Raw genomic sequence first — 26,491 nt, forward strand, 5'->3', positions numbered from 1 at the left:
TTTAATTTAAAATAAAAATATCTTGTTTAATCAGCAAATTCTCTACACATATGCTTGAATTCTCCACTAAGCATTGGTAAAAAGTTGGAAACAATGCTGAAAATTAAATATTATTTTTGAATTTTTCCATCATTCTCTTGAACGGTACGGGCGATCCCTTCAGTAAGCCCTGCACAGGTTTCTTCTCACTGTCATGGGGATTGTTGGGGCTGCTTCGCAGTTGCTGAACATACTCATGAACCTCTGAAAAAATTGGACAACAATTATTATTTTCCACGGACTTATCCATTTTGCAGGCAAGTATTGGAAATCCTCCTTAATAGATCAATAAGCTTGGAATTTCATTAACTATTTTGATCGTAGTATTTTATGTTTTATAAGAATGTATCTTACCCTGGGCTTTGTTGCGATCAAGGCAGATACTGACTCTCTTCCTTTGAGCACTGTTGGTCAGGGCTGGTAAAAGCAAGCTCTGCAAGAGAAGAAATGTAATTAATTAAAATTTTACAAAAACAACGGCTTACATTTCTAGGTCTAGAAGTTTTTGCACATTTGATGAGTTCTGAAGCCCTTGTGTTAGCAGGTAAAGACACCCTGGCCTTCCTGATGGGAGTTGAAGGAGAGTTTGATTCATCAACAGCTTCTTTGGTCTCCATCCTCCTCGACTTGGGGCTTTCGTCTATGATTGGACCTTTTGCATTGAATACAAACATCATTGGTGAGCGTTGAAAATTTTCTTTACCCTGTCAAATTTTAAAGGGTTAAAATTGCATATTAAATAGCTTAAAAAGTCTCACTATATCTGTTGGCGAGTGCTTTTCAGCCAGTATTTCTTCATCTGGGGGTGCTTTGTAAAGGCTTCGTCTCTTAGGAGATTTTTTCGGAGCTACGAAGAACTCGTACTCGCCATCTTTCAAAGGTTTGCTCCAATCATTGTCACCCGAAGAGGGCGTAGACTGCTCCTCAGGTACCTTCTCATTGACAACACTCACATTCCAATGGCCCACATTGCCAGGGGATGTGACCAACATGCTGCCCACCTCTGTAACTGTCCAGTTGCCAACCTCTGTGACTTCCCAGTTGCCAATTGGCCCCAACGAAGACCGCTTCCTGCGCCTTTTCACAGGAGGCTCTTCAGCCTAATTGAAAAATTATAAATTTAACATGACTGAAAAACCGAATCAAAATTTTACCTTAGGGCTGAGTATTTTAGGAGTCTTCTTCTGTTTCACAAGCTCAACTTGTGGGGGTGATTCTTTGCTCTCATCACACACATTGGATTTATTTCTGTTCATCTTATGCATTTTACCAGTGTCTTTGAACAGGTCTTCCTCAAACTTCATCAAGGACTCGGCAGCCCTTTTAGTGGAATTTCTAGGCTTCCTACTGAGAATTTTCACATCCTCCTCTTTCACAGGAACTTCAAATGGAACGGGGTGGACATCTTTGGCCAAATCCCAGAATCTTGAAATTAAAATTCAATTAAGTGTTCACACGAAGGTAGTTTTTTTACTTTTTAGCTGCAGCTTTCACGGCTTTCTTTGCTTTTGAATTTAAGTTCTTTACTTGAGAGAACTTCTCAATCATGCTGGCCATCTTAGCATAGTCAAAATCAAGCTGAGGCAGTTCTACATCCATCTGACCAGCTCTCGGATCCAATAGATTTTCAGCATCAACATCCTCATCACTATCACTTCCATTTTCTTCATCCTCAGCTTCGGCCTCATCTCTCTCAATTTGGTCCAAAGTTATAGCAGGGCAGCCCATCTAGGTCAAACCAACATTAATTCTCAACTTCTTTTTATTAATTATTACAATCCTACAAGTTTCCAAGCATTGATTTTTTCACTCTGCTCAATGCCAACATCAGACTGGTCAATCAAATAGCCAAGAACGGACTCGTCAATTGCATCACGCAACCGAGAATCAGTCGAGTTAGTAGCCAAACATATAATGAAGGGCTTGAGAAGCGCTTCCACAGCCATCTGAGTTACATCATTGGTTTTGGAATTCTGAAACAAACATTTAATTCGAGATCCAATTTAAAAAATTGACTGAGAAATAATACCTTAGCCACTTCTTGGAAGAAAATTTCGCAAATATGCAAAGAAAGTCCAATTGGTGGTGGAGGAGTTTTGTCTAAAGAACCAAAAAGATGTTAAGAAATTAAATATAATAAATAATATATCTGATAAACATGCCTGGATTGAGAATCTTGTCCCAAATCAAGTCTCCAAAGATGCTGACTAGTTTCCAGTCATCCAGTGAAATCCTGGACAGCATTAGACGCAGCACTCTCCTAACGAGCTGTAATAGTTGAACATTAAAACCTTGTCCCAAACTCTTCAGCTGAGGAAATTCAAGGCCTACCATTTTGTACTTATCAAGACGGAAACTGTCAATATTCATCCACTCGTAACGCACGGTCAGCAAAAATCCTTCAATGAACAGAATGACGTCCCTGTCATTCTGAATGCTGTTAATCAGAGAGGCCATGTTATCACAGAGCTCTTCCTAAAATCAATCAAATGATAAATTTTCAAAATATACGTAAACAATCGTTGTCAGCAACATTTGACGAAATATTAAAGTACCTGAATGATAGGTTTGTCTGAGTTCCACATGCAATAGAACAGTCCTCTCCAAAGAATCATCATGTCCTCCTTGGAAAAAGTGCCTAAAAATTCAAATCCGTGAGAATTGGGGTACATTAAAAACTGAAAAAACTCACCATCAGACTTTGTCTTGTCCTGCAACCAGCGTTTCAACTTTTTCAAGGCACGGTCCCGCATGCGGACATCGTTGTCAGCCAGCTTTTGGACGAACTCCACTTCTTGGGAGATGGTGAGAATCTGCTTTTTGCCATTCTTGCTCTTCGTTTTCTTTTTCTCCTTGCAATTTACCATCGTAAATGTGAGTAATTTGAGTTGATCGGCAAGAAAAAATTAGTTTAAAAGCCTCAGCCGCATGGATGGACGCCTCGGGAGCACGTTGTTTTCGGTTTTCGGGTGCACTCGTGTATTTTCAATTTGCGAACCTGCGCAGTACCCACAAATTAGGGCGAATGTGTCTTCTGCGCAGGCCGCCATTGGAGTTCTCGATTTTAGTACCGATAGCCTTCCACAGGGGTCACTGAGATGCACTTCAGCAACCTCTCATTTCGCGCCAACAAAATAATAAATAAAAACCGTTTCCATCCGAAGCTGTTGAGAAACTTTGACTTGGAGTATCATTCAAATTCTCCATCAGAATTTCCTCTGGAAAATAAAACAGGTTAAAAGAATTATTCAAAATTATGTTTTGCATGTTTTTCTATTGTTTGGAATTTCCAGATCGGTGAATAGCCCGAAAATGCCTGTGGTCGCAGCAAGACGAAAAAACAGTCTTGCACGAGATCATCCCGAGCTGGAGGAAAATGAGGACGATGCTGCCGACACCTCGCTGGCCAGGGATCAAGATTCTGAGATTCCTGACGAAATCCCTGAGGGTGCTCTAAAGTACAGGGACATTTACGTTCCGCCGCCACCACCCTCGACCTGCTCGTACGACAACAAAGGACCAAGGTTGATCATCAAGAACATTGTCGTCAACAATTTCAAAAGCTTCCATGGCGCGCATACTATTGGCCCCTTCTTCAAGGTAAATTTAAATTTGGGAAAAAATGATTTTTTTATAAACATTTTCTTCAGGGAATGTCGTCTGTCATTGGACCTAATGGGAGTGGAAAGAGCAACGTACTTGACTCGATCCTCTTCGTCTTTGGCTACAGAGCGAGCAAGATCAGAACAAAGAAAGTATCCATGTTGATTCACAACTCTGCTCAATTTCCAAATTGCAACAGTTGCACAGTGACTGTCAATTTCATACAAGTGCTGGACAATAAGGTAAAAATTTAGTTAATGCTAGTGCTAATTTTGTAAATATTAAATTTGTGTCCAAAGGGGCCTCAAGAAGACGCTGAGGAAATCCCAGGGACTGACCTCGAAGTTTCCAGGTTTGCATTCAGGGACAACTCGTCTCACTACACACTGGACGGCAAACGAGTTCAATTCAAAGACATCGCAGTAAAATTGCAAGGACACGGAATCGATCTCACCAACGGACGCTTCCTTATTTTGCAGGTTCAATAAAAATTGAATGAAACGTGATATTATAATAAAACTTTATTTCAAATAGGGAGAAGTTGAGCAAATTGCTCAGATGAAACCAAAAGCAGAAAACGAAAATGACACTGGCTTGTTGGAGTTTTTAGAGGAAATCATCGGCACTCTGAGATACAAAGTTGGTCTAATGTCTTTAACTTATATAAGATTAATTTGATAATATTTTTTAACAGGAACCATTGGCTAAAGCCATTGCCCTTGACACTGAAATGGAAGAACATCGAGAGGTGCACAAAAATAAAGCAGACAATGCTCAGCAAGTGCTTGCTAATTTGGAGGACGGGAAAAACGCTGCCATAGCATACTTGGAAGAGGAAAACAAATTCAATAGGGCTTTTCATTTTACCCTTCAAAAGAATTGGTAAGTCTATGTTATTTCTATCAAGAAAACTGATCAGAAACATTTGGAATTAGTTACAAGGCATCCAAGAAAATAGCTCGCAGGGAGGAAGAGTTTAATGGCAAGAAAGAAGAACTTGATAAGGTCAAGGAAGAACTGGCACAGTTTGAAGAAAAGAGCAAAGATTTAAGGAGCAGCATAAAACAGAAAGAAGAGTAAAATATATAATCTTTAATTATTTTCAAATGGCTATACCTGTTTATTTTAGCCTGATCAAGGATTGCAAAGCCCAAAGTGAAGAAATCGACAAGAAGTACAAAGAGCAAGATGCTGAATTTTGCAAAATTTCTGCTAACATGACTGCCAAGAATAACCGCAGGAAGAAACAGGCCGAAAGCGTGAATGCTGAAAAGAAAAAGGTTTAATTTTTGTAACTATAAAATTCTTATTTAAAATTGTACCCATCAGCTGGAAGAAATGGAAGGGTTGCCCGAAAGAAACCAGCGAGACATTAAAGATATTGAGAAAAACATCCAGCGGCATGAGACAGATAAGGCCGAACTTGAGCAGAAACTCATGAAGGCCACAGAGACGTTGCAGCAGAAGGTTCAGGGTCCACAAGACCAATTGGTTGGTTTGGAAAAGGAACTAGCTGGATTATCAAAGACAAAAGAGGAAAAAGCTGCAGCCGTAAGTACTTAATATTTATAAATTGCCACCAAATAACTAAAAGTTTGAAATCGATAGATGCTAATTGCTCAGTCTAAATTGGATTTGGCCACAAAATCAGAGACTCAGGATAAAGAGAAGTTGGATGGCTTGAAAAAGTCACTTGAAGCAAGTACTGCAGGCCTACAGGAGAAACAAGAGTGAGCTATAAATTTACAAAAATACAGTTTGTCTTTATTGGCTTATTATTATTATTTTTTAATCTTGCAGGCGTCTGGAAGTGGTCAAAGCCGACATTCCAAAAGCCAAGTCGAGGCTGCAGGAAGTAAAAGCTCATCTGGAGGAGGAGCGAACTCGCAAGGCCCAACTGGAACAAAAGGCAGCTCAAACCCGGGCGGAGCTCATTGGTGCTCGGACGGCTGCTGAACGCGCCAAGAGCAACAATCGGGTGGTCAACGCCTTGAAAGAAGAATGTGCTGCTGGACGAATTCCTGGAGTCTACGGACGTCTCGGTGACCTCGGCGCAATCAATGCCAAGTATGACTGCGCCATCACCTCAGTGTGTGGCTACCTGAACTACATTCTTGTTGACACAGTATGTTTATTACATGAATTTACCTGCCCTTTTAAACTAAAATACAATCTTCAGGTCCAAACGAGTGCCAAGTGCATGCAGTTCCTGCGCTCTGCAAATTTAGGCAAAGCCAGTTTCATTTCACTCGAGCAACAGCAGAAGTTTGTTCGCACAATGAAGGATCATTTTGACGCTCCGGAAAATGTGCCTCGCCTCTTTGACTTGATCAAAGTTGAAGATGAGAGGGTCCTGCCTGCTTTCTACTTTGCAGTTCGCAACACACTGGTCGCTCAGAATTTGGACCAAGCTACCAGAATTGCCTTTGGCCGTGTTCGTCACAAGGTAGTTGACATCAACGGCAACATCGTTGACCCCGGCGGTAAGTAGATTTTTATAATAGAATGCTATGAAATTGATTGTGATTTTTATCTGCAGGTGCCATGACTGGTGGTGGACGCGCCAGACGAGGAGGCATGGGGCAAAAAGTGACTGCAGGTCTCGTTGACGAAACTCAAGTGGAACAAACCCCTCAGCTGAAGCAAAATATTGAGGAGTTGGAGCGAAATATCAACAAACTGATCCCCAGCATTGCAGCCCTTGAAAAGGAAGAGGATAAAATCCAGCACAGCGTTTCTGAGCTTGATGCAGAACATAAACGTCTTGTTTTGGACATACAGGTATTAAATAATAAAAATTTAATCAATTATTGAAGAGATATAAATTATTGAATACTATAAAATTGATACAAAATATTTTGCTTTGATATTTCCAGCACTTGTCAAAGAACATCCCTAATCTGGAAAACCAAATCAAAGCGCAGCAAGAGAGGGTTAAAAAAAATGTAACTGACGAAGCCCAAGTTGCCAAACTTCAGGGAGATTTGAAAAAAGCCAAGAAAGGTAAATTATTGTAAGCCACACAATTTTCTTAATTTTAAATCTGCCTCTAGACATGGAGTCTGCCAGTTCTGCTGCGGAAAAAATTGAAACTGAGGTGGAAAAACTCCGCAAGGAAATTGAGGAAATCCGAATCAACACGGTGGGAGGAATGGACAACAAGTTGAAGGAATTAAACAAGAAAATTACCAAAGCCCAATCTGACAGAACCAAACTTGCTGCTGCCATTGCTTCTAATGAGAGGTGATAATGAAAATGAGCATTATTAGTTTTGAGCTTAATTATATATTTTGTCAGAAATATGGAAAAGTGCAGGGACAAAATTACTGATTTGGAAGAGGAAATCAGCAACATGAAGGAGGAACTGTTGCAAATGAAAAAACAAAAAGAGGGCATTGCTGATGACACCAGGATCATGTTACAAGAGAAGAATGTCCTTGGAGTAAAATTAAATTAATTTAATTCTGCATTGTTTAAAAATTTTATTTTGTCCACAGGAAAAGGAAATATCTCTTCAGGAAGAATATGAAGCTTTGAAAAAGGAACTCAATAAGAAACACGCTGACGAAAAGGAAATCAAGAGCAAGAAGATTGATGTCGAAAGAGATCTGGAGAAAATCTCAAGTGAACTAAGTAATGCGAAGGGAGAATTGAAAGAGTTGAAAAACAAGGTACTAAATTTGCAACACATTATTGAATCGTTATATAAAATTTTGTATTAGTTCAAGATGCTGAAGTTGGAAAACATTCCTGGCAAAGACAAAGAGAAGCCGTTTGAAGAAATCCCTGCTGATGAACTCGAAAACTTTGATGTTAAAGAATACACATATATCGTTGCAAACTTCTTGGACGTCATAAAAAAGACCAGACCTAATTTGGACATCATTGAAGAATACAGAGCTAAGGTAAGGTTTTTGTGGCTCTCGCCGTGCTTATAATTAATTTTTTTTTTGCAAGGAAACACAATTCATTGCTTTGTGTGACGCACTTGAAGAGGCTACAAACAGGAGAGACGAAGTACGCAACTTCCTTAACAGCATCAAGAAGCATCGCTACCAAGAATTCATGATTGGGTTTAATATCATCAACCAAAAGCTGAAGGAGGTTTTTAGAATGATTTCCATTGGAGGTGATGCTGAGCTTGAGTTGCAAGACAGTTTCAATCCTTTCTTGGAGGGAATAGCTTTCAGGTAAAAAAAAGGAGGCATACAATTTTTAATTAGAAATTATTTTCATTTTGAACTTTCAGTGTTCGTCCCCGCAACAAAGCATGGACTCAAATTGACCGTCTCAGTGGAGGAGAAAAAACTCTATCCTCTCTTGCTCTTGTCTTTGGACTGCACTACTTCAAACCCTCACCTTTTTACATGATGGACGAAATCGATGCTGCCCTCGATACTAGGAATGTGTCAATCATTGGGCACTACATCAAAGTAAGCGTAAAAATTACCAAAGTTGTTAATTTCTTATCATCACTTGATTACAGAAATTCACTGTCAACTGCCAGTTTATTGTGATCTCGCTGAGAGCGGAGATGTACGACCTGTTTGAACGCAGAGTGATCGGAGTTTTCAAACCTGATGGTTGTACGAGAACTGTTGCTATTGACCCCCGAGAGTTCCACAACAAATTTGTAAAACCACATGAGGTTGAGAAGAATAAACCCAATGAAAAGGACAAACGGGCCAAGCCAGCAATGCAGCCCCCTGCGCCTCCAAGCAGCCAAAGTGCTGCTCTGATGCAGCCACCTGCTGCTCTTGTCTCGGCACCAACTCCACCACCTGTGGCCAAAAAGTCCAACCCAGCCAAGAAGAGGAAAATAAAGAAGGTCACAGGCAATGACAGTTTGGAGGAAGATTCGCTGGCCTTGTCAATGGCCGAGTCAAATGATTCTCAACTGGACGAAACCGCCCAGCAAGCGGCTAACACTCCTGAGAAAACTAAAAGGACAGAAACGACAATACCAGAAACTCCTGAAGATGCTGTACAAGAGGACGCCGATGAGGAAATAGTTGAAGAAGTTGTGACCTCAAAGAAAAGGAGAGGTAGTAAACCTAAATCCCCATTGTCCAGCTCGCAGGAGAGCTTGGACGATTCTCAAGACATGCGGCGCAAGTCCAAACGTCAGAAAAAGGGATCCTCTCCAGAACCAACTCCTTCAACACAACCTGCCAGAAGAGGAAGGCGTAATGCTAATGTTTAGGTAGTCTTGTTCTGTAAATTAGATTTGGAAAAGTAACTATTTTTCTACAAACTCTCAACTCAAACAAATTATGTTTCTTTCTACAAATATCATTCGATGAAGGTACAAATAAATTACACGCATGAATTAAAACGCCAGGTATGTTTGATTCATGATTCATAGAAGTAACATTTAATTTTTGTACAAAACTTGGAAACTTACAATTAAGTTAGATTATGATTGGCATACATTAACCCATCTGATTATTAATTCATTTGGCTTTTCTACTCAGACGATTGCACGAACAATTTGTAGTATTGACTGTGATCATGGTCCATAGTCATGGCTCCATTACAAGAACTATAAGTATTATTTATCTATTTCTTATTTGCATACTTGAGATCACATATTTGTACAGTCAATTAAGAATTAATTAAATTAATTACAAAATACATACAGAAAAACATAAATTACAACTTAAATAGAGCTAGCTCATGATTCTGAAGGACCATCCTTTGTTTGCTGTTGGAGATACATCAGAAAAATCTGTTGACGATTGCTGGCATGTCCTGGGAAGGCATCCTAAAATTTAAATTTTAGTTAAATTTGGTATACTCTAATTAAATTGATTAAAAAATTAAATGAGAAATGAGTTATTATTTTATAAAACTTACCAAACACTCCTTGGAGCAGAAATCATCACCACAATTGCAGTTTGATCGGCAGGGGTTCATCATGACTTTGCTCGCATGACAAGTGATGCACTTCTTAATTTGGTTCTAAAAGCACACAAGGAATTTAGAGTTATTAATGTGTTCGAAGATTATATGATTATAGAACTGAAGATTTACGAAGTAGTATCAAAAGACGTATTAATTAGCAAGTTCTTTTTTCACTACATACCCGCTTATTCATCTGCTGTGTGGTTGCGGGTGTTGCAGGCCTCATCTGTATGTTTTGAAGCATCATGTCAATGCGAGCGCTATTGTCGCTTTCGTCCTGGTCAATGTCCATGTTCACCACCTCATTGTTGGTCTGCGGCTGCATGGGCTGCTGAGGTGGAATGTAATTTTGCTGCTGAGCTTGCTGCTTCTGGTTCTGCATTCTTCGGTGCCACTCCCTCTGCTGCTGTCGTGCAACTGCCTGCTCAATCTGTTCTTCGGCCGAGAGTTCAGCTGGACGAGTGGCGTAAGGTTGCGGTCGGACGTGGTTGGGCAGCGGGTAGATGGGGCCTACAAAGGGCTCCTGGGCAGGAACAGACATCGGCGGTGCTGCTAATTGAGAGTGTGTTGGTGGAGGTGGCGGCGGTTGGGGTTGGGGTGGCGGCGGTAAGGGTGGTTGAATTTGGTAGTGCTGTTGCAGCGGGTAGGGCGTCGGAAGGTTTTGAGGACGATGGCATGCCTGAGGAGGTTGCATCGCTGTCGTGCTTTGATTCTGGTAACTTGGCGTTAAGACGAGGAACGACTGCCTTGGGTCAACATAAAAAGTGTTCAAGGTGTTTGAAATTTCTCCGCCACTTGGAGCAACCCTGATGTTGATTGCGTTCGGCCCAAGAGTCATGGGTGCAACTGGACGGTGGCCATGGCCGACTCCAGCAGAAGGTGGATTCGGTAGAGTTGTTGGGGGAGCAATTCTGTTCTGCACTGGCTCAGATCGTTGCCTCTCGTAATTAGTGCCAGTGTGCATCGGAGCAGGGCTTTGCATTGGTGCGGGAGTCCTTGTTGGAGGGATTCTTGCGCTCTCTGGGCGTCCAGAAGAGAAAGCTTGACCTGGAGTTGGAAGAGCTCTCCTGTTTTCCGCAGGCCCAAAATTGCTGCTGCTTTGGAAGGATTGACCTTGGACGGAGACTGGAGTTCTTGCAGGAGGACTAATGTTGGCTGTGCTTGGAGAAGGTATTGGCTGGCTTACTCTAGGAGAGCTGCACACGGCCGTTGCACTTGTGTTGAGTGCAGAGACCCTCCCCGTCTGCTGTCCAATGGTGGATGGTGTCCCATTAGGGGCTGCGGACGGTGGACGTACGACAGATTTCTGCGGAGTAGGCAGTGCAACTCTTCCAGCATCAGGCGCAGGGGTGGCCATTTGTGCCCTCGAATTTGATTGTGTTCCGCTTGTCGAAGGAGCTTGTGGATTTGTGCCTTGTACTCCAATAGCTGGAGTAATTGGAGGAAAATTTTCAACTGATTCCGAAGTCACGGTGCAAGCAAATCTCTGTCTGATTGTATTCATGTCAGTGGCAACTGAAGTATTTAAGGGTCTGGACGTTGATGGTTTTTGTGGTGCGGTCACCTGTGCAGCGGCTGGTCTTGAGGCAACACTTTGGAAATATTCGGTAACAGCAGCAGCCAAAAGCACAGAGTAGTAGTGGTTACTGATGCTCGGAAGTATCAAAGTGAGCTGGTTGTCTTTGATAACTGTATCAATTGTCCTATCTTGCAGTTTTATCAGTGTTTCGTCAAGGATCATTTTGTCGCTTTTGGACGACGGCTGGAAGAAGCAATTTGCTGGTGCCTGCTGGGCTCCTGGAATTGAGAAGGTCTGTTTGCCATGTTTCTTGATTCCCACCAAAAATCTGTATACTGCCGGTGACAAGCAGCGCCTCATCTTTTCTAAGAAGGAAATCAAGGTTGGATCACTCGGCTCACATATTTGCCTGATCAGAATGACTATTTTGACCATCAGGTCGAAATGAGCACAGCTCTTGGGGATGCTGTTCTTCAGCCACGGTTCAAACGAGACGAACTGTTTAAAGGTTGTCAGCAATTCTCTGGAGTAAGTTTCTGCCTTCACATCAACCTTGAAATTCACTCTCTGCGTGTGAGTGTGAGTTGCGCCTTTCTGCTGCTCCCTTTGAGAGCTTGTATTCAATGGACCCATATTGAAAATGTTGGTTTCCTTTCCAAGCAATTCCAAGTAGTCGACCACACTTGAGGGAGATGTCTGACGAGTGGCATTGGAAAATTGCGACTGCTGGGCAGCCTTAATTAGATCAGGGTCCCATTCAGGCATAAAGCCACTCTCATGGATTGGAAGTTTTGCAACATTGGGATACTTTTCAGTTGCAGACAGAGCTGCCCCAGTCTGACCTTGCGTTTGCGGTGCTTGGTTAGACTGCGGCGCCGAAGAAGGTCCTTGATTTGTGTCCTGTCCCTCTACAGCATCCACGAGGCTCAATGTGGCTCTCTCCAGCTCTGCAATGCGCTCCCTCTCTTCAGCTTCCCTTTGCTTCTGCTCTGCAGCAATTTTCTTTTCCTCCGCTGCCTTTTCAGCTTCCTCCTTGCGTCGTCTCTCCTCTTCCGCTGCAGCTTCCTGTTGCTTTTTCTTTTCAGCAGCTTCTTGTATCCTCTTTCTTTCTTGCTCAGCCAATTTTTTCTTTGCCTCTTCCTCGGCTGCTAATCTTTTCCTCTCATTTTCCAGCTCAGCTTCTTTTATCCTTTGCTCCTCCAAATCAGCTTTCCTTTTCCTCTCACTTTCCAGCTCAGCTTCTTTTTTCCTTTGCTCCTCTGCGGCAGCTTGCTTTTTCCTCTCATTTTCCAGCTCAGCTTCTTTTTCCTTTTGCTCCTCCAAATCAGCTTTCCTTTTCCTCTCATTTTCCAGCTCGATTTCTTTTTTCCTTTGCTCCTCTGCGGCAGCTTGCTTTTTCCTCTCATTTTCCAGCTCAGTTTCTTTTTCCTTTTGCTCCTCCAAATCAGCTTTCCTTTTCCTCTCATTTTCCAGCTCGGCTTCTCTTTTCTTTTTCTCCTCCTCGGCAGCAACCCTTTTTTTCTCAGCCTCTTCTTCTAGTTTTTTAGCAGCTACTTTTCTCTCCTCGATTTCTTTCTGAATTTTTTCACACGCCTCCCTTACATTCCGTGCAGCCACAGCTCTCTCTTCTTCAGTCAATTTGTTTCTACCAGCCTCCTGTTCTAATGGTTTTTTTGAAGCTTCAGTTCCTTTTGTATGATGTCCTCCAATCAGTGCTGGTCTTTTTCTTTCGGCCTCCCTTTTTTGCCATGCAGAGACCCTCCCCGTCTGCTGCCCAATGGTGGATGGTGTCCCATTAGGGGCTGCGGACGGTGGACGTACGACAGATATCTGCGAAGTAGGCAGTGCAACTCTTCCAGCATCAGGCGCAGGGGTGGCCATTTGTGCCCTCGAATTTGATTGTGTTCCGCTTGTCGAAGGAGCTTGTGGATTTGTGCCTTGTACCCCAATGGCTGGAGTAATTGGAGGAAAATTTTCAACTGATTCCGAAGTCATGGTGCAGGTTCCTTTTGTATGATGTCCTCCAACCAGTGCTTGTCTTTTTCTTTCGGCCTCCCTTTTTTGCCGTGCAGCTTCAGATTCTTTGCTTGTTTTCTCGTTGATATGGTCTTTGCTTTTTCTGTCAGTCGTAGATTCTTTTCTCTTCTTCTCCTCCTTCCTTTTCCTCTCAACCTCATGCCTCAATTTTCTAGCGGCGTCGTCGTCTTCTTTTTCTCGTTTTGACATTTTTTCCGCATCCCTATCAGAAACTTCAGGGCCTTTCTTGACACTTCCTTCCTCTTTGCGCCGTTTTTCAGACGCCTCTGCTTCTTTTTTCTTTCTCTCGGCCCGCTCTTCCTGACGCCTTTTTTCTTTATCTCTTTTCCTCTTTTCTTCATCTTGAGTTTCAGCACCTTTTGAAGAAGGAACTTTTTCAGCACTTTTGTGGCGACTCTTTTGATCATCAGATTTCTTGTTGGCGGCTCTACCGTCCTTGTTGTCATGGCCAGATTTTCCTGAGTGTTCTTTACCGTGCTTGCTCGAATGTCTGTACCGGTGAACTTCGGCATGCTCTGGAGTTTTTTCACTCTGCTTATCTTGGCTTTTCCTTGCTTCTTTCTCCCCTCTGGACTTTTCATGTTCGAGGAGCAAAGGAGCCTCGATAGGTGTCAGACTTGCAGGCTGTCGGGCAACTGGTGAAATGGATTTTTCTTTGGCTGGGCTAACAACAGTTGGAGGAGGTGCAGGGGTGGATTGCATATCAGTTGATTTCAGTTGGACACCACCCTCCAGTCGTTCTGTCAACGTGGCAGGTGAAATCTGAAACAAAACATTTAAATTTAAGTATCCAGCAGCACAAACAACACTCTTAACCAAAACTTAATTCTTCAACAAGAATTGATTTAAAATAAAATGCAATTTGAATAAGATAATGAATATGCAATATTAAATTCATATAAAAAAATTAAAATTTTGTAGATATAATAATAAATATTAACAATAGTATAAGAATAACTTAGTTTCACCCACCTTGGCTTCAGGTGTTCCACTCAGTTCTTGCGACTCTACATCAGCCAGATCAACTACCACAGCAGGCTCTTTTGGCTTGGTAGGTAGTACTTCTATGTCATTGTCCACCTCCACAATTCTCATAAGTCCAGGCTGAATTTCTATGCTTACAGTTTCCACTTCTTCAATTTGTTCGGCAACAGGAGCTTTGGGCAAATTAGTGTAATACCCAGTGAAGGAAGGACCGGCTTGGCCTGCTGTTGTGTCAAGGCATGCAGATGCTTGGATAAAATGAAACATGGGAAAGATTGCATTGTAGACATCATTGATGCTTGCAGGGGCCTTTTCAACAATATCGACGACCATACAATCATCATCGAAAATCTCATCCCCGGAGAGTTCATAAACATCATCAGCTGACGGCATGGGTGCATCTTCCTCTTCTCGACAGATTTGTTTATTGGATTCTTCTTCTTCCATGCTTGCCAAGTTTTCATCCGTTTCTTCTATATTTTCCACATTGTCATCGTCGGATGATTTTGGAAGGGGCTTCACAATTTTCTTTTTGGGCTGGAACAGGTCGTCCGAGTCGTCACTGCTCAATTCCTTTTCAGAGAAACTGTCCTCGGAGCTAGAAATCCTGGATTTCTTTTTAGCAGGTCCCCTAGATGTACTGGGTTTTTCCGAGCCTTTAGCCATCTTTTGATTTTTACTTCTTTTAGAACGCCTTTTGTATGTATCATCACTGCTGCTTCCGCTGCTTATATCTCTCAAGCGCTTACTCTGCTTTCTGGGCCAATCTTCATCACTGTCATCACCTCTTGAACGATTTGAAGACCTACTTCCCATGGCAGGCATTACAATAAGTTCCGTTAAGTGAGGTGCAACAGGCAGTTGATCGCACAAAGGGGGTGACAGCAACTCTGATTGCCAGGCGGTGTTTTGTTTGCCTATCTTCCCTCCCAGGTTATTTCTTACATCATCAGCAACCTCATTTTCTTTGAAATTATGCTTCATTTTCTCAAGCACATCGTCTTTCAAGTTTTCTGACAACGGACTTTTTGGCTGATTTGTGGCAAGGGGAATTTGACGTTTTATTAATTTTTCTTTTTCCTCCTCCTCATCAATTTGTTTTCTATAAACCATCAATTGAGCAACCAAATCTTTTCTTATCTGTTCCCTTTCATCGTCACTGCGATAAACAGCCGAAATTTTTGGCTGGATGGGCAAGCTCATTTGGATGGCTTTTGGCCTATGGGTGTCCGTAACAACTTCAACAGCTGGTTTCGAAGAAGCCTGAGTACTATTCAGCTGCTCTTTTGGAAGACAGTTTGCCGAAGATTGCATTGGTGCGGCAGCCTCACTATCCTTTGATTTTTCTTTAGAATCAGGCTGTTTAGTGGAAGATTTCGATACATCCAATGAGGACCGGACATCTACATCAGTGCTAGGCAGTTTGGCCACCTTGTCCTTGGAGGACTCGCCTCTGCTTGAGGAAGATTTCTTTGGCTTCTTCCTCGTCGGCTGTCCCTCTCGTTCCTCATCACCACCTGGAGCTGTTGAAATTTGATCTGTATTTTTCTTGCTTGAGGGGTCCAAAGGCTTCTTTGTCTTCTCACTGTGCCTAGAACTGTGATGGGACTTTGATGCAGAGGATTTTCTGGTCGAACTACTTCCAGACTGCCCTGATTTCTCTTTGTGATGACTGCTGGTAGATGAAGGCTTATCGCCTGAGCTTGAACTATTTGCAATGCTAGAGTGGCTGGATTTTTTCTCTTCACCACTGCTTCCTGACTTCTCTTTGCGACGACTCCTGGTAGATGAAGGCTTATCACCTGAGCGTTTTGCAATGCTTGAGTGGCTGGATTTTTTCTTTTCCTCACTGCTTTTTTCATCTTTTTTCTGGCCGTCATTCTTCAAAAGGAAATTCGGTTTTTGTACAACAGGTGATGGTGCCGTCTTTCTGAGTGGAGGTGCTCTATAGCTGGCAAACTTAACAGCTTGAGCGCAGGGAATTCTTGGGCAAATAGTTGAGGTCTGGGCACTGCTACCATTTGGACGAGCAGTTACGTCGATGGTTGGTTGACTAGAGACTCCATTTGCAGGCAATGGATTAGGATTCACCCCAGGCTCATTTGTACTGCTGGCAGAAGTTGTTTCATTTTGATTTGATTCAGCACCTGTGATGGAAAAATCATTTAATTTAAATTGTATAAAATGGTAAAATTACAATTAACTTGGGAGTAAATGTTATTTAAAATAAAAATGTTAATCAAAACATACCTGCTGTTTTTTGTAAAGTGGTGGTGGTGGTTTCAGGTACTAATGAACTCGTCTCAGGATCAGCGCCTATAAATTTAAAATTGGAAAATGTATTATTTATTTTCATATCTCTTATGTTATTTAATACAATTTGTTCAAACTACACAAAACATGCAAAAAAAATTGCAAATAAGCAGGTACCTGCTATCTCAGCTGTGTCAAAACTGAAGGCCCTAATATTACATATGCGGCAATCATCATTGGCATGCTCATGTGGAAGCAGTGCAGATGGCAAAAGCAAAGGCTGCAAAGCGAGTGGTAGCGGTGGTGGAGCAGGCAGTGGTGCAATTGACTCTTGTAGAAACTCATCAATGGGTGACATGGAGGAGAAAGGCTCCTCAACTGATCGTCGAAGTTCACCTAGTCGTGGGTTTTCTGCAGTATAAGGAGCAAACCTTTTCAAATCAACAGGTTTCCTTTCAGCATCCTTATACGATCGAGGATCTACAGGCGGAAAGTCTAAAAAAGTGCAAAAATAATAATAATAAGTGCAAAGCAAAACGCAGCAATGCAAACAAGTGCATGTCAACAAAAGCATCAAGAACGAAAAGCAGAGTGGAAATTTTTACCTGTCGGTTCTTGCACTGTTAGCACAGTTTCCAAACTTAGCAGCCTGTCCGGGGCTTGTCCAGCCAAAGGGTTTGATGTGTTATGTTCATTATCTTGCAATAAGGGTTGAACAGCTAACAATACATTGACGGTTGTGCCATCGATATCTAAAATTTATGACATAAATTAAAATATAATCAAACAATACTAAAACACACAAACAATATCTAAGACAACCTACCTCTTGCTTGGTTTGCTCTTGGTGGTATGTCCACGCCCGGATTTAGATGCTCACTGCGCTCTGAACGAGGAAAACCTAAAATAAGGTTTAAATGTAATAGGTTCAAAGAAAAAATGTATGCATATGACCTATCAACAAAATCGTGGATGAAATGAAATAAATTAAGATTAAATTTTCTACCTATTGTTTGGCTCGCTCCTGGAGGAACGTCCAAACTTTGACGTCTGGGCACATTGCGATCTACACAAGCAAGATCTTATAAGCAAAATGAAATAAGCGCAAAGCAAAATATTAAAAAGCAATAAATTAAAAAAAAAGGGAAAAATCTTAACTACCTCCTGGTTGGTTCACAGTTGGTGCAGTGTCCAAACTTAAACCTCTAGGCCGTCTGCGTGGGTCACGATCAACAAAGGAACCTGCAGAGTTGGCTGCTCTTGGTCCAATACCAGGTTGAGCAGCTGAAGGAACATTGACGGCCCTGCTGGCACTTGCACTTGGGGCTTCTTGTCTTTGTTCACCTCTAACAGGAACACTCCTTGATTCGGTGACATGCATGGAAAAAACTTCGACACTTCTTGGAATGATGGGCTCAGTTTGTTTTGCTTCTCTTCTCAGGTCACGATTTCTAAAGTCCAGTGCTGCACTCTCTTTTACTGAAGTTGGTTCTGGCGGTGGGACTACTTCCATTTCAAAATCTTGCTCTTTGGATGAAGTGAATCCAGAATCAACAGAATCTGATCTTCGTGCTCCGCTTCTTGGCAACTGGTCCGCTTTTTTGGCGACCAGCTCAGCAGGTACGGGCACCAGGAGCATGTTGCCATACATGAAGGACTCAGCACCGCACTCCTCTAATTCATAAATGTTGTTTGGCAGTTCAGTCTTAATTCCAAGTGCGTCTTCATCCTTGGCCATCCCAGGGGATGCTTGCATCTCATTATATATCCACTGCATGGACGGTTGTATGTTTGAGCTTGCTATTATCATGTTGAGGTTGCATGATGCGTTTGAGATTGCGTGCAGTTTGTCTGGACAGCTGCACAAGGTAAAATCTTCAGAAAGTAGGTTGCGCCTCACCTCTGCAAATATTCTTTTATTTCCCCTGGAAAATTTAATTAATCAATTAATTTTGTATTTAAATACTAAATTTATGAGAAAAACTGATGGAAATGTTTTTGTAGTAAATTTAATCTGATTTCAAATAATGCTTACCTTCCATAAAAGGTCGAGAGTTTCAAATTTTTGTGTGAACCAAACGTCTGATTGGCAATATTCTGTAAATAAACACAAGATTAAATATAAATTGATTATTATAGCAAAAAAGCTATTTGAAAAAAATTTAATTTCATTATATATAAGTTAAATACAAATATAGAAAATTATGTAAAATTTGCTTGCCTTCGATCCAAGATGGAATGGTTTTGTGTTTTGAGCCTGACCAATGGCTGCTTCAGCAAGGGCTCTGGCAGCATCTTCAGAGGCACTGTGATCAGCTTCCTTATTTTCATTCTGTATGAAAAAAATATTAATTAAAATCAATCACTTTAAATCTAAGAAGCATTTAATTTTAATTTTGGCATTAGTCTTAAAAAAGTTTCATTTTCACTACATACTTGACACTCTTGAACTTTGAAAATTAAAGTTTGAATTAAAGGAAAAGCAAATGCATGTTTAAATTGATTCAGTGCATAAAAATAATTTTAATTTGCAGATTTAGCAATAGGATCAATCGACTTACATCGACACTTTTGTCATTCTTGTCTGAGGGCGTCTCTTGCGGCTCCTCCTCCATAGTGGCTCCAATCTAGTGATCAGTGCCTGAAAACAAAAAATCATCAGGTTAATACGGTTGTATGAAAAAGTAGTTGTTATATAAAAAATATAAAATTAAAATAATTCTAGAAATAAATTAATTTTAGGTGTAAAGGGCAGAATGTTGGGGATAAATTTGGAAATTTCAGTAATTAAAGTAATTCAACTTATACATATCCTCATTTTGTTATTTTTAATTAAACAGAAAATTAATGTTGATTTGTTAGTAAGAACCAGGTGAAAACTTTTTTTTCCGTAAAATTATTATGAGATCATTTGAGGTTTCGTCATTGAAGAAGAATTTTTAGGTTGGACTACCAACTTTGTTTTATCTGCAAGTGCCGAAGTTATCAGAGAAGAATGATACGAACATTGATCAATTAATTTCTAAGAATATGCCATGAGCTGCCAGTTCTGATAAATTTAATAAAATCTCTCTGCCATTTAAACTCTTAAAAATAAAAATATTGCCTTATATGAAATAAGTTGTTTAATTTTTCTACACTATCGCTTTCGACTTTGAACCCATTAAATTTTAAAAGTTAAGTGATAAAAAATTTGCTTTCACATAATGATGTGTAGATGTGTTCAAATTGATATTTGAACTTAATTTTAATAAAAATTTAAATTCATCTTGAATTATTTACTATTATAAACGTTTATAAAATATTTGTTGTTAATTCCTATCAAAACTGTGCTGCAGAATTCCAGGCCTAGTACATGTGCGCAGGAAAAGCAACGGGATCGCGCCAGCACAGAACATTAATATTCTAAGCAGCGGTAATAAAATTACAATCCGCTTCACGTTCCATTCTCAAGATTCTTCTCTGGCATGATTATTTTGAGGGGATTATATAAATTACAGCATTTATTTATAAAATGCATTCAATAAAAAATAAATAAAAACCATGAAAACGACATTTCAAAAACATTCAAGTTTAATGAAATTTCTTCTTGTAAAATCTATTTATCGATTTTTTTTATGGAAATGTAGAGTACAATTTTTGCTACTAAAATTGAAAAATTGAAACCGGGCGAACCTCTTTGGAAGAAAAAAAAAATTGTTTGCCAAATAGAATATTTGGCTTTTAAAAATAAAGCCTTGGGATTTATATGAAAGTAATTTGTACATAAGTGTTTTTGGCTATTTTTCTGAGGCACACAACGTTCGCAGAGTTCAACGGCATGGCAGAAGGAGGGGGTTTTTCTATTAGCTCTTTTGTGTTGAATCTCCTATTATTCAAGTCAGCGACAGGTAAGGCCGCAGCTGCACTGCTCATCCATTTCAGAGACTACTTTGGTAAAATAATACGACGAAATAAGAAAAATTACGTACAAATAGTACAATCTTGCCATCTAAATTACAGAGACAAAAAATAACTTTTTACTCGCACAACAAAAAAAAACATTTTTTTAGTACATGACGCTTAAAACATTCTAACAAGTTAAAACCAACTGCATTGTTGTGATGCTGAAATCGTTACTCAAAGTTATCGATTGTTCCATTAGTCCATTGTTGCTTTTCAGGTCTGCTGGCATTTTTTTGAAAAAAGGTTCCACATAAAAATCTTGCATTGGTATACTTTTATTTTGTTTTGGGAGAAATCTGTCACTATTTCATTTTATTTTTATTCATCAATTAGACAGCCATGGGACGGAAATTGAATAGACGGAGAGCCACCCATAGTGATACCAGCAGCGAAGATGAAGTGTTTTCCAAGGTCAACTCTAAAATTACAGTGCAGCTGCAACCCGAGGACCCAAATTGTTTTGTATTTTCAACAAAAGACAGATTTAAAGCGAACGTCGATCGCGGTCAAAAGGAGCAGAAATTCCGAAGAGAGCCTGAGAAGGATTTGCTCGCGGAGCAACTAAGGGAGCTGGAGGAGAACATCATAAAAATAACATCCTATACAAAATCGCTCGAAGATCAACTCGGGGCGGAGAGAGAGCAAAAAACGAGGTGGCAACAAGAATGCGAGAGGCAAAAACGATTAGCAGAAGAGGGTCAGCACAAGATCGCGAGACTTCGCGCGAATTGCGACATGCTGGAGAACGAGGCAAGGGAGTGGAGGGATTTGGCGAAACGCGAAAGTCTGAATGCCAAGGCGCTTGAACAGGAGGTCCGATCGGGCCAGACTTTTGCCAATTCAGTCGGCAGCGAGATTGGAGTGAACGCGCAAGACATTGTTCATCTTCGCAAGGAGAGTGAGAAGATGAGCAGCATCATAGAGACTTTGAATAGCTCCGTGGAAGCGCTTAAAGATGGAATGACCAGCGCTTTGAAAAGCATGAAGTCGGACTTCCACGATTCCGGACAGAGAGAAAAGCATGCGGGCTTTGATGGACGAAATGAAGCAAGCGGGATGGTGGATTTGGTGTCACCGGAAGCAGGAAATAATCAGAGATTCACAGAACAGGAAGTGAATGACATTAAGAGAAAGAAAAAGCATCCGGCGGCAACGGAGATGAAAAGTTTCAGTCACCCAGAATTAATGGACAGCATGCAAACAAAACCCAAAACTTTGGATTCGAGCGGATGGAAAAGGGCAAGCTGTTTGTTAGCCAAGCAAACTGAGGATAAAAGGAAGTCTGGAGGGAAAGCCAAGGACAGGATGAGCAGGTCAAACACCAGCATGCTTTCGTCAACTCGCTTGGATGTGCCTCCCATACCGACGAACACACCAATCGTTTCAGAAATTGGGAAAACGCGGCAGTTGGCTTTGGGCTTCGAAGAGGCGGAAAAAGACAATTCTGACGAATATCAGTCGATGGAGGATTTTGATCCGGATAATGGCGGGAATTATCGTTTCTACATGCGCCGGAGGTGTGTCAGAATGACCAGTGTGGAGAGAAAGAAGCCGAATGAATAAATCAGACGCATGCATGCGAATTCTTTAGCGAGCGTTTCCCGTTACTAGGCCAGGAATTTATTTTCATCACATCACAAGTAAAAATGTGCACCCAGATTAAAAATGCTTTAAGAACACCTGAAAACGTGGCGAGACAATAAACCACGTGGCTCGGTTTTGCTAAGCGCATTAGCCTGGAAATTTAGTGCAATACAAATTTTTGTTTAATTCCACACCTGGCACGATTGGAATTTATTTCTGAACAAGAAATTAAATTTTATTAGTCAATTAGCGAGGTAATTTTTCCTCTTTTGGCATTTTTATAAAATGACAAAATACCATCAACTCATCGAAGACACAGGATGCATTTTCAATCATATTTTAATAAATTACAGACTGTTTTTCGTACCGCCTTTGAAAGCCATTGGAGCATTTTTTTTCTGATGTAACATCGGGAAATTCGTATAAAAAATAGGGGCACCTCTAGAAATAATAAAAATAATCGAAATTAAGTTCACGATTGATGATTTCAATTAATATTTCAGCTTCTCGTAATTTATTTCCAATAATTTTCCATTTTTCATTTAACTGCGTAATTTTTATTAGAGTGAAGGAAAATTTTCAACTCGCACCGTCTCGTCGTGCTGAGATAGCAACAAATCATTCCAGCAAAAAACCATTGTGAACGTTCGTTTTTAGAAAGCGTTTCACATATTTTTTATAGCTTAATTAAGATTCGTACCGTGATCGCCTGTATCAGGAAAGCGGTTCTGCTTGCATGGCTGCCAAGCGCCATTTGCGTGCTCGGCGAGAAATCGATATTAGTATGTGCGCGCTAGCATGTGCGCAGCCAATAAATCACATCAAGCCATACTTAAGATTATTCACGAAATTATTTCGTTTTAGCGGGAAATGCGACGGACGCAGCGAGTAGCAATTTTCCGACGCAAAGAAGCTTATTTTTAGCAATGAAATTGGCTCAAAAATTTCTGATCAATTGGTTTTGGAAAATTTTTAAGTTTTCAAACTCACGGAACCGATGGTGCGCCAAAAATTTAGCAGACGACGAGGGGGAATACGGCGGGACCAAAATTTTTTGGATATAAACTCTGGAAAGAGTTGAAAATTTTGAATTATTTCGTCGGTGTTCAAATCTTGACTGAAAGTTAAAATAAAAGAAAACAAATTCGTATTTGCGCGAGTTTAAAAGGGAATATTCAAAACGCAAATTTGAGTGAACATGAAAATCCGCAACAAAAAATTTAAAATAGATATTTATTGATATTGGATTTGATTTTAAAAATTATAAATTTTGGGTAAAAATGCTCCAGGCTTAACAAAAGTACCTTTGCAACAAACGGTAAAATTCCGATTCTGCAGGATCGTTCTTCAGTTCAGCGATAGTCACTCCGGAGTTCGGTGTTGAAGTCCTGCCTGCCCCTAACTTCCTGCCTTTATATATCAAGGCACCCCCTCAAGAGAAGTGAAAGCGTCGGTGCCGTCGTCCAATCGTAGATGACCAACCACCCAATCGCAGAAGACCACGCAACAGAAGAATCTGGTGGGGGCTAAAATTTGGTTCCTAACTCCAAGGGCGACACCAACGAGCATTCCACGAAGTACGAATCGGGACTCCGAAGCATAAGAATCCTAATGAAGTGAACTCGACGAAGGGTCTCAGACGACTGAAAGGAATGAGCGGCAAAGGCCTCGGCGCCCTCGGCCCGCTCGGAGAGAGAGGGAGCGAGGGAGCGGGAAAGAATGAGCGAGCGGCGGTGGAAATGGAATGCGCCGACCGGCCCAGTCTCCCCTCTCGTTCCAGCCACCAAGCTCGGTCCACACCCAACACGGTTCCAATTCAGCGCGGAGCGATCATCAATAACTACTCAATAAAAACGCGCACTTTCACTTATGGTAAAGCGGGTGTCGAAAAAATATTTTCTAAATAATGCCTGCCTCAAGGTTGCTGCCTGATGTTGACATGACATTATGTTAATGAAACTCACATCAATAAGACCGCGAAAAAATCGAATCTTTTTTTAAAAGGAGTTGCAAATTTTAATTGAGAATTGTATACTTTATACTTTCCCTGAAATTAGAAAAAAAATTTGCAGAGAGGAATGAATTACTATTGGAAAAATATAATATTTGTTAACTATTTTTTAATAGCATTACAATCTGTGAAAAATCAATAAAAATATTATTTGCAACAAACTAAATAAATGCCTAAAATCCTAGACGAGTGCACTTGTAATATGGTCAAATAATGTTGTTGTTAATACTGTACTTGATTTGGAAAAATAAATTAAAATTAAATTAATTTAAAGTTATATCCATATGCTAGTATTTCCAGGCAGGTAAATAAGAAATAATTAAATATGAATTATCATTTAATCGCTCAAGTAATATTTATTTACGCCGCTCAAAAAATAGAACGAAAGAGAGAAAGAAACGGCGAGGGACGCACCAGTCTCGGGTTGGCTTCGGAGAACAACTAAGTCTCATTGACATCATCGAGTTTTGATAAAACTCGCAAAACCAAGAAAGTTAATTTAAATAAATCAACTTATAAACTGCCTTTATAAAATTATTTTGTCAGGATTTCAAGGCGTGAGTCCTGTGCAGTAATTAAAAGCAAGAATTAAATTTTTATGAAGTATTAATATATTGTTTAAGTCAAAATAAAATTACAAATCCATAAAATAAAGTAACAATGATTGCCGAAAAACATACCGAAATACACTTAAACAGAATTAGATAGAAATTAGCGATCCACAAACGGAAGACAGTCTCGTTTGTGAATATAATCAAGAGTGGTCTTTATAAACTCGCAGCGCGCCATTAGTTATAAAATAAATCACAGCTTGCTTTGACGAGCGGGCGCGGAGCGCGTTGAAATAATAGTTGATTAATTCGTTACGTAGAATAAGAATACAGAGTTCAATATATAACTATACACTACAGGGCTAAAATGTACTCCAAGAATCTCAATTGCTTTGATGATCAAGGAGCGTAAATGATGTACAATATATCGGGCCTAAGCATGGCCCTAGATTGAGTAAAATAAATCCAAGAGGAAAATTAATTAACTAAATCCAGTAAATAATCGAACAAAATGGTAGATTAATGACAGGTAGCTTACGCGTACTAAAACATTAATATAATATGATAAATGAAATGCGCACAAAGTTCCGGCCGGGGTGTTTCAGTGTGGATGAGTGACAGGCTCTTTCCACTGTGTGTCTGATGAGCTACTAATCTGCTCATTGACCGGGGCGCGAGATTATAAGCAGCGGCAGATTGATCACGTGGGAGGTCGATTCCCAAAAATATTGCAGCAGCGAAGGCGGCGGGCAAGAACCGGGGCACGAGATTAAATTTCAATAAAGATTTGGTTGACGAAAATAGGTGAGACGAGCTGCGAGACCAAATGAGGATATGCAATTAAATTTAATTTATGGTAATATTTCGTAGCGGCGCTTAGGGAAAGATGAGCAGCGGCGCGAGAGAAATGACAGAAACGCGTCTCAAGGGATGCATTGGGGCGCGGTGCCAAAAAGCAGCAATAGGTAAACAGAGTGTCTCGTGGTGTGTCGTGGCTAGCTCGCGTGATAATGAAAGAGAGCTTGACCTTACCGGGCACGGCTTCCTCTGTCGCATCAAAGAGCACCATTCATTAAGTTTTGGCCGATAAAGTAACTTGCACATTTTGTTGCACAAAATATTCGCGGTAGTCTAAGGAGCAAGTGGAGAAGTGAAATCATCACTTGCACAATTTAGCAGATGCGAAAGAAATACATATTAAATTTTAATTGAATAATTAAATTGAGAAATTTAATCTGCATAATAAATTTACAAAGTTTTTACTTCAATTTGAATTGAAATTCAAATAATTTTTAAATTAATTATTTATGGTAGAAATTATTAACTAATTATTTATTAAGAGGCCATACCGTTTACATTGTTACAAGTGTTACAAGCATTGCCTCTCGGCCAGATGCTCAAGTTGCGGAGAATTCTTGCAACATCCTTTGCACAATCAAGATCCGCCGGATGCGCAGTGGATAATAAAACAAAGTTTCAAAGATGATTTTTGAATAATAAAATAAAACTTTCAACGCAGAAAAGAAATTTGATAGCAAAAATGTCAAAATATTGCGCCAACTTGAAAAAAAATTAATTTACATGATGTGTTGGGATTTTTTGAGGACTTTGATAAAAAAAAAAGCAAAAACTGTTAATGCCAATTTTCACTTGCGTGAAATTGATATGAAGCTGCACAAATTGCACAATGAATTATAAAATAAAATTCTCATGTATATTGCTGATGCATGCTGAATGGCAAACAATTAATTGCTGGCTATGCTTCAATTTTATGGACCTTTGCTTTTGCTGAGAGCGCCCGATTTGTAATTTTTTCACGTATCACGCAATTTTTTTCTCTATTGACAAATTAGCTAGCCAGCTGAATTCCAATTCAAACGCTTCTGCCAATATAGAGGGAGAGGAGGGAGGAAATAAAGTAATGTTCTGGAGAGGTTTCTTCTAAGAAATGGACCCCTAACCAAAAAAAATGAAAATATTATATTTTACAACTTGATTTTTTTTTCAATTTTATCATAATAAATCTTACAACTAATTATAAAGTAGCCTACAAACTAGAGA

The 26,491-nt window shown here is 40.3% G+C and overlaps 3 protein-coding genes across 9 annotated transcripts in view; 1 reads left to right on the forward strand and 2 right to left on the reverse strand.

The window, feature by feature from the left end:
- On the reverse strand, nt 1-3,026 carry LOC132201366 (ribosomal RNA processing protein 1 homolog). 3 transcript variants are annotated; one of them, XM_059627487.1, is made up of 12 exons: nt 2,732-3,026; nt 2,595-2,677; nt 2,371-2,514; nt 2,202-2,307; nt 2,069-2,139; nt 1,824-2,012; nt 1,514-1,767; nt 1,194-1,464; nt 798-1,139; nt 525-743; nt 394-472; nt 1-243 (listed from the first exon to the last, which is right to left on the reverse strand). In XM_059627487.1, exons 1-12 carry the CDS (start codon nt 2,904-2,906, stop codon nt 104-106), a joined length of 2,073 nt encoding a protein of 690 aa, XP_059483470.1. In that variant the 5' UTR covers nt 2,907-3,026; the 3' UTR covers nt 1-103. The 3 variants fall into 3 exon arrangements, with proteins under 3 accessions (XP_059483470.1, XP_059483473.1, XP_059483472.1); XM_059627490.1 differs by having other exon boundaries at nt 525-679; nt 797-1,139; XM_059627489.1 differs by having other exon boundaries at nt 525-691; nt 797-1,139.
- On the forward strand, nt 3,008-9,430 carry LOC132201365 (structural maintenance of chromosomes protein 4). The gene is made up of 21 exons (XM_059627486.1): nt 3,008-3,273; nt 3,333-3,639; nt 3,690-3,884; nt 3,942-4,121; nt 4,177-4,281; nt 4,337-4,524; nt 4,578-4,718; nt 4,772-4,922; nt 4,972-5,193; nt 5,251-5,372; nt 5,443-5,767; nt 5,822-6,125; nt 6,182-6,423; nt 6,519-6,645; nt 6,696-6,885; nt 6,940-7,084; nt 7,140-7,313; nt 7,365-7,547; nt 7,600-7,832; nt 7,892-8,075; nt 8,129-9,430. The coding sequence occupies exons 2-21, from the start codon at nt 3,352-3,354 to the stop codon at nt 8,843-8,845; spliced, it is 4,416 nt and encodes a 1,471-aa protein (XP_059483469.1). The 5' UTR covers nt 3,008-3,273; nt 3,333-3,351; the 3' UTR covers nt 8,846-9,430.
- LOC132201364 (uncharacterized) overlaps nt 8,990-26,491 on the reverse strand; it is a 25,560-nt gene continuing 8,058 nt past the window's right edge. The window contains exons 1-14 of one of the 5 annotated variants that reach the window (XM_059627482.1): nt 23,173-23,490; nt 18,901-18,980; nt 18,561-18,671; nt 18,375-18,436; nt 17,501-18,264; nt 17,346-17,405; nt 17,166-17,240; nt 16,945-17,091; nt 16,517-16,834; nt 16,337-16,402; nt 14,075-16,233; nt 9,728-13,864; nt 9,499-9,603; nt 8,990-9,406 (exon numbers count right to left, since the gene is read on the reverse strand). In XM_059627482.1, coding sequence (XP_059483465.1) covers nt 9,317-9,406; nt 9,499-9,603; nt 9,728-13,864; nt 14,075-16,233; nt 16,337-16,402; nt 16,517-16,834; nt 16,945-17,091; nt 17,166-17,240; nt 17,346-17,405; nt 17,501-18,264; nt 18,375-18,436; nt 18,561-18,671; nt 18,901-18,954 — 8,148 coding nt within the window. In that variant the 5' untranslated portion in view covers nt 18,955-18,980; nt 23,173-23,490 and the 3' untranslated portion in view covers nt 8,990-9,316. Of the gene's footprint in view, nt 9,407-9,498; nt 9,604-9,727; nt 13,865-14,074; nt 16,234-16,336; nt 16,403-16,516; nt 16,835-16,944; nt 17,092-17,165; nt 17,241-17,345; nt 17,406-17,500; nt 18,265-18,374; nt 18,437-18,560; nt 18,672-18,900; nt 18,981-22,858; nt 22,879-23,172; nt 23,491-26,491 lie in introns of those variants that run through there. The other 4 variants (XM_059627483.1, XM_059627481.1, XM_059627484.1 and 1 more) reach the window with 4 other exon arrangements.

The sequence above is a fragment of the Neocloeon triangulifer genome, unplaced genomic scaffold (assembly GCF_031216515.1).
Source record: "Neocloeon triangulifer isolate White Clay Creek 2 clone unplaced genomic scaffold, ASM3121651v1 ptg000014l, whole genome shotgun sequence".
NCBI lineage: Eukaryota > Metazoa > Arthropoda > Insecta > Ephemeroptera > Baetidae > Neocloeon > Neocloeon triangulifer.

What these genes read in the sequence shown, in the direction of transcription:
- LOC132201366 (XM_059627487.1), bottom strand. Translation starts at nt 2,906, where the DNA reads ATGGTAAATTGCAAGGAGAAAAAGAAAACGAAGAGCAAGAATGGCAAA. An exon ending in CAGACAAACCTATCATTCAG is followed by an intron (nt 2,515 to 2,594) that starts GTACTTTAATAT and finishes GATTGATTTTAG; the next exon opens with GAAGAGCTCTGTGATAACAT. An exon ending in AAATCAATGCTTGGAAACTT is followed by an intron (nt 1,768 to 1,823) that starts GTAGGATTGTAA and finishes GGTTTGACCTAG; the next exon opens with ATGGGCTGCCCTGCTATAAC.
- LOC132201365 (XM_059627486.1), top strand. Translation starts at nt 3,352, where the DNA reads ATGCCTGTGGTCGCAGCAAGACGAAAAAACAGTCTTGCACGAGATCAT. An exon ending in TACAAGTGCTGGACAATAAG is followed by an intron (nt 3,885 to 3,941) that starts GTAAAAATTTAG and finishes TTGTGTCCAAAG; the next exon opens with GGGCCTCAAGAAGACGCTGA. An exon ending in GCCATTGCTTCTAATGAGAG is followed by an intron (nt 6,886 to 6,939) that starts GTGATAATGAAA and finishes ATATTTTGTCAG; the next exon opens with AAATATGGAAAAGTGCAGGG.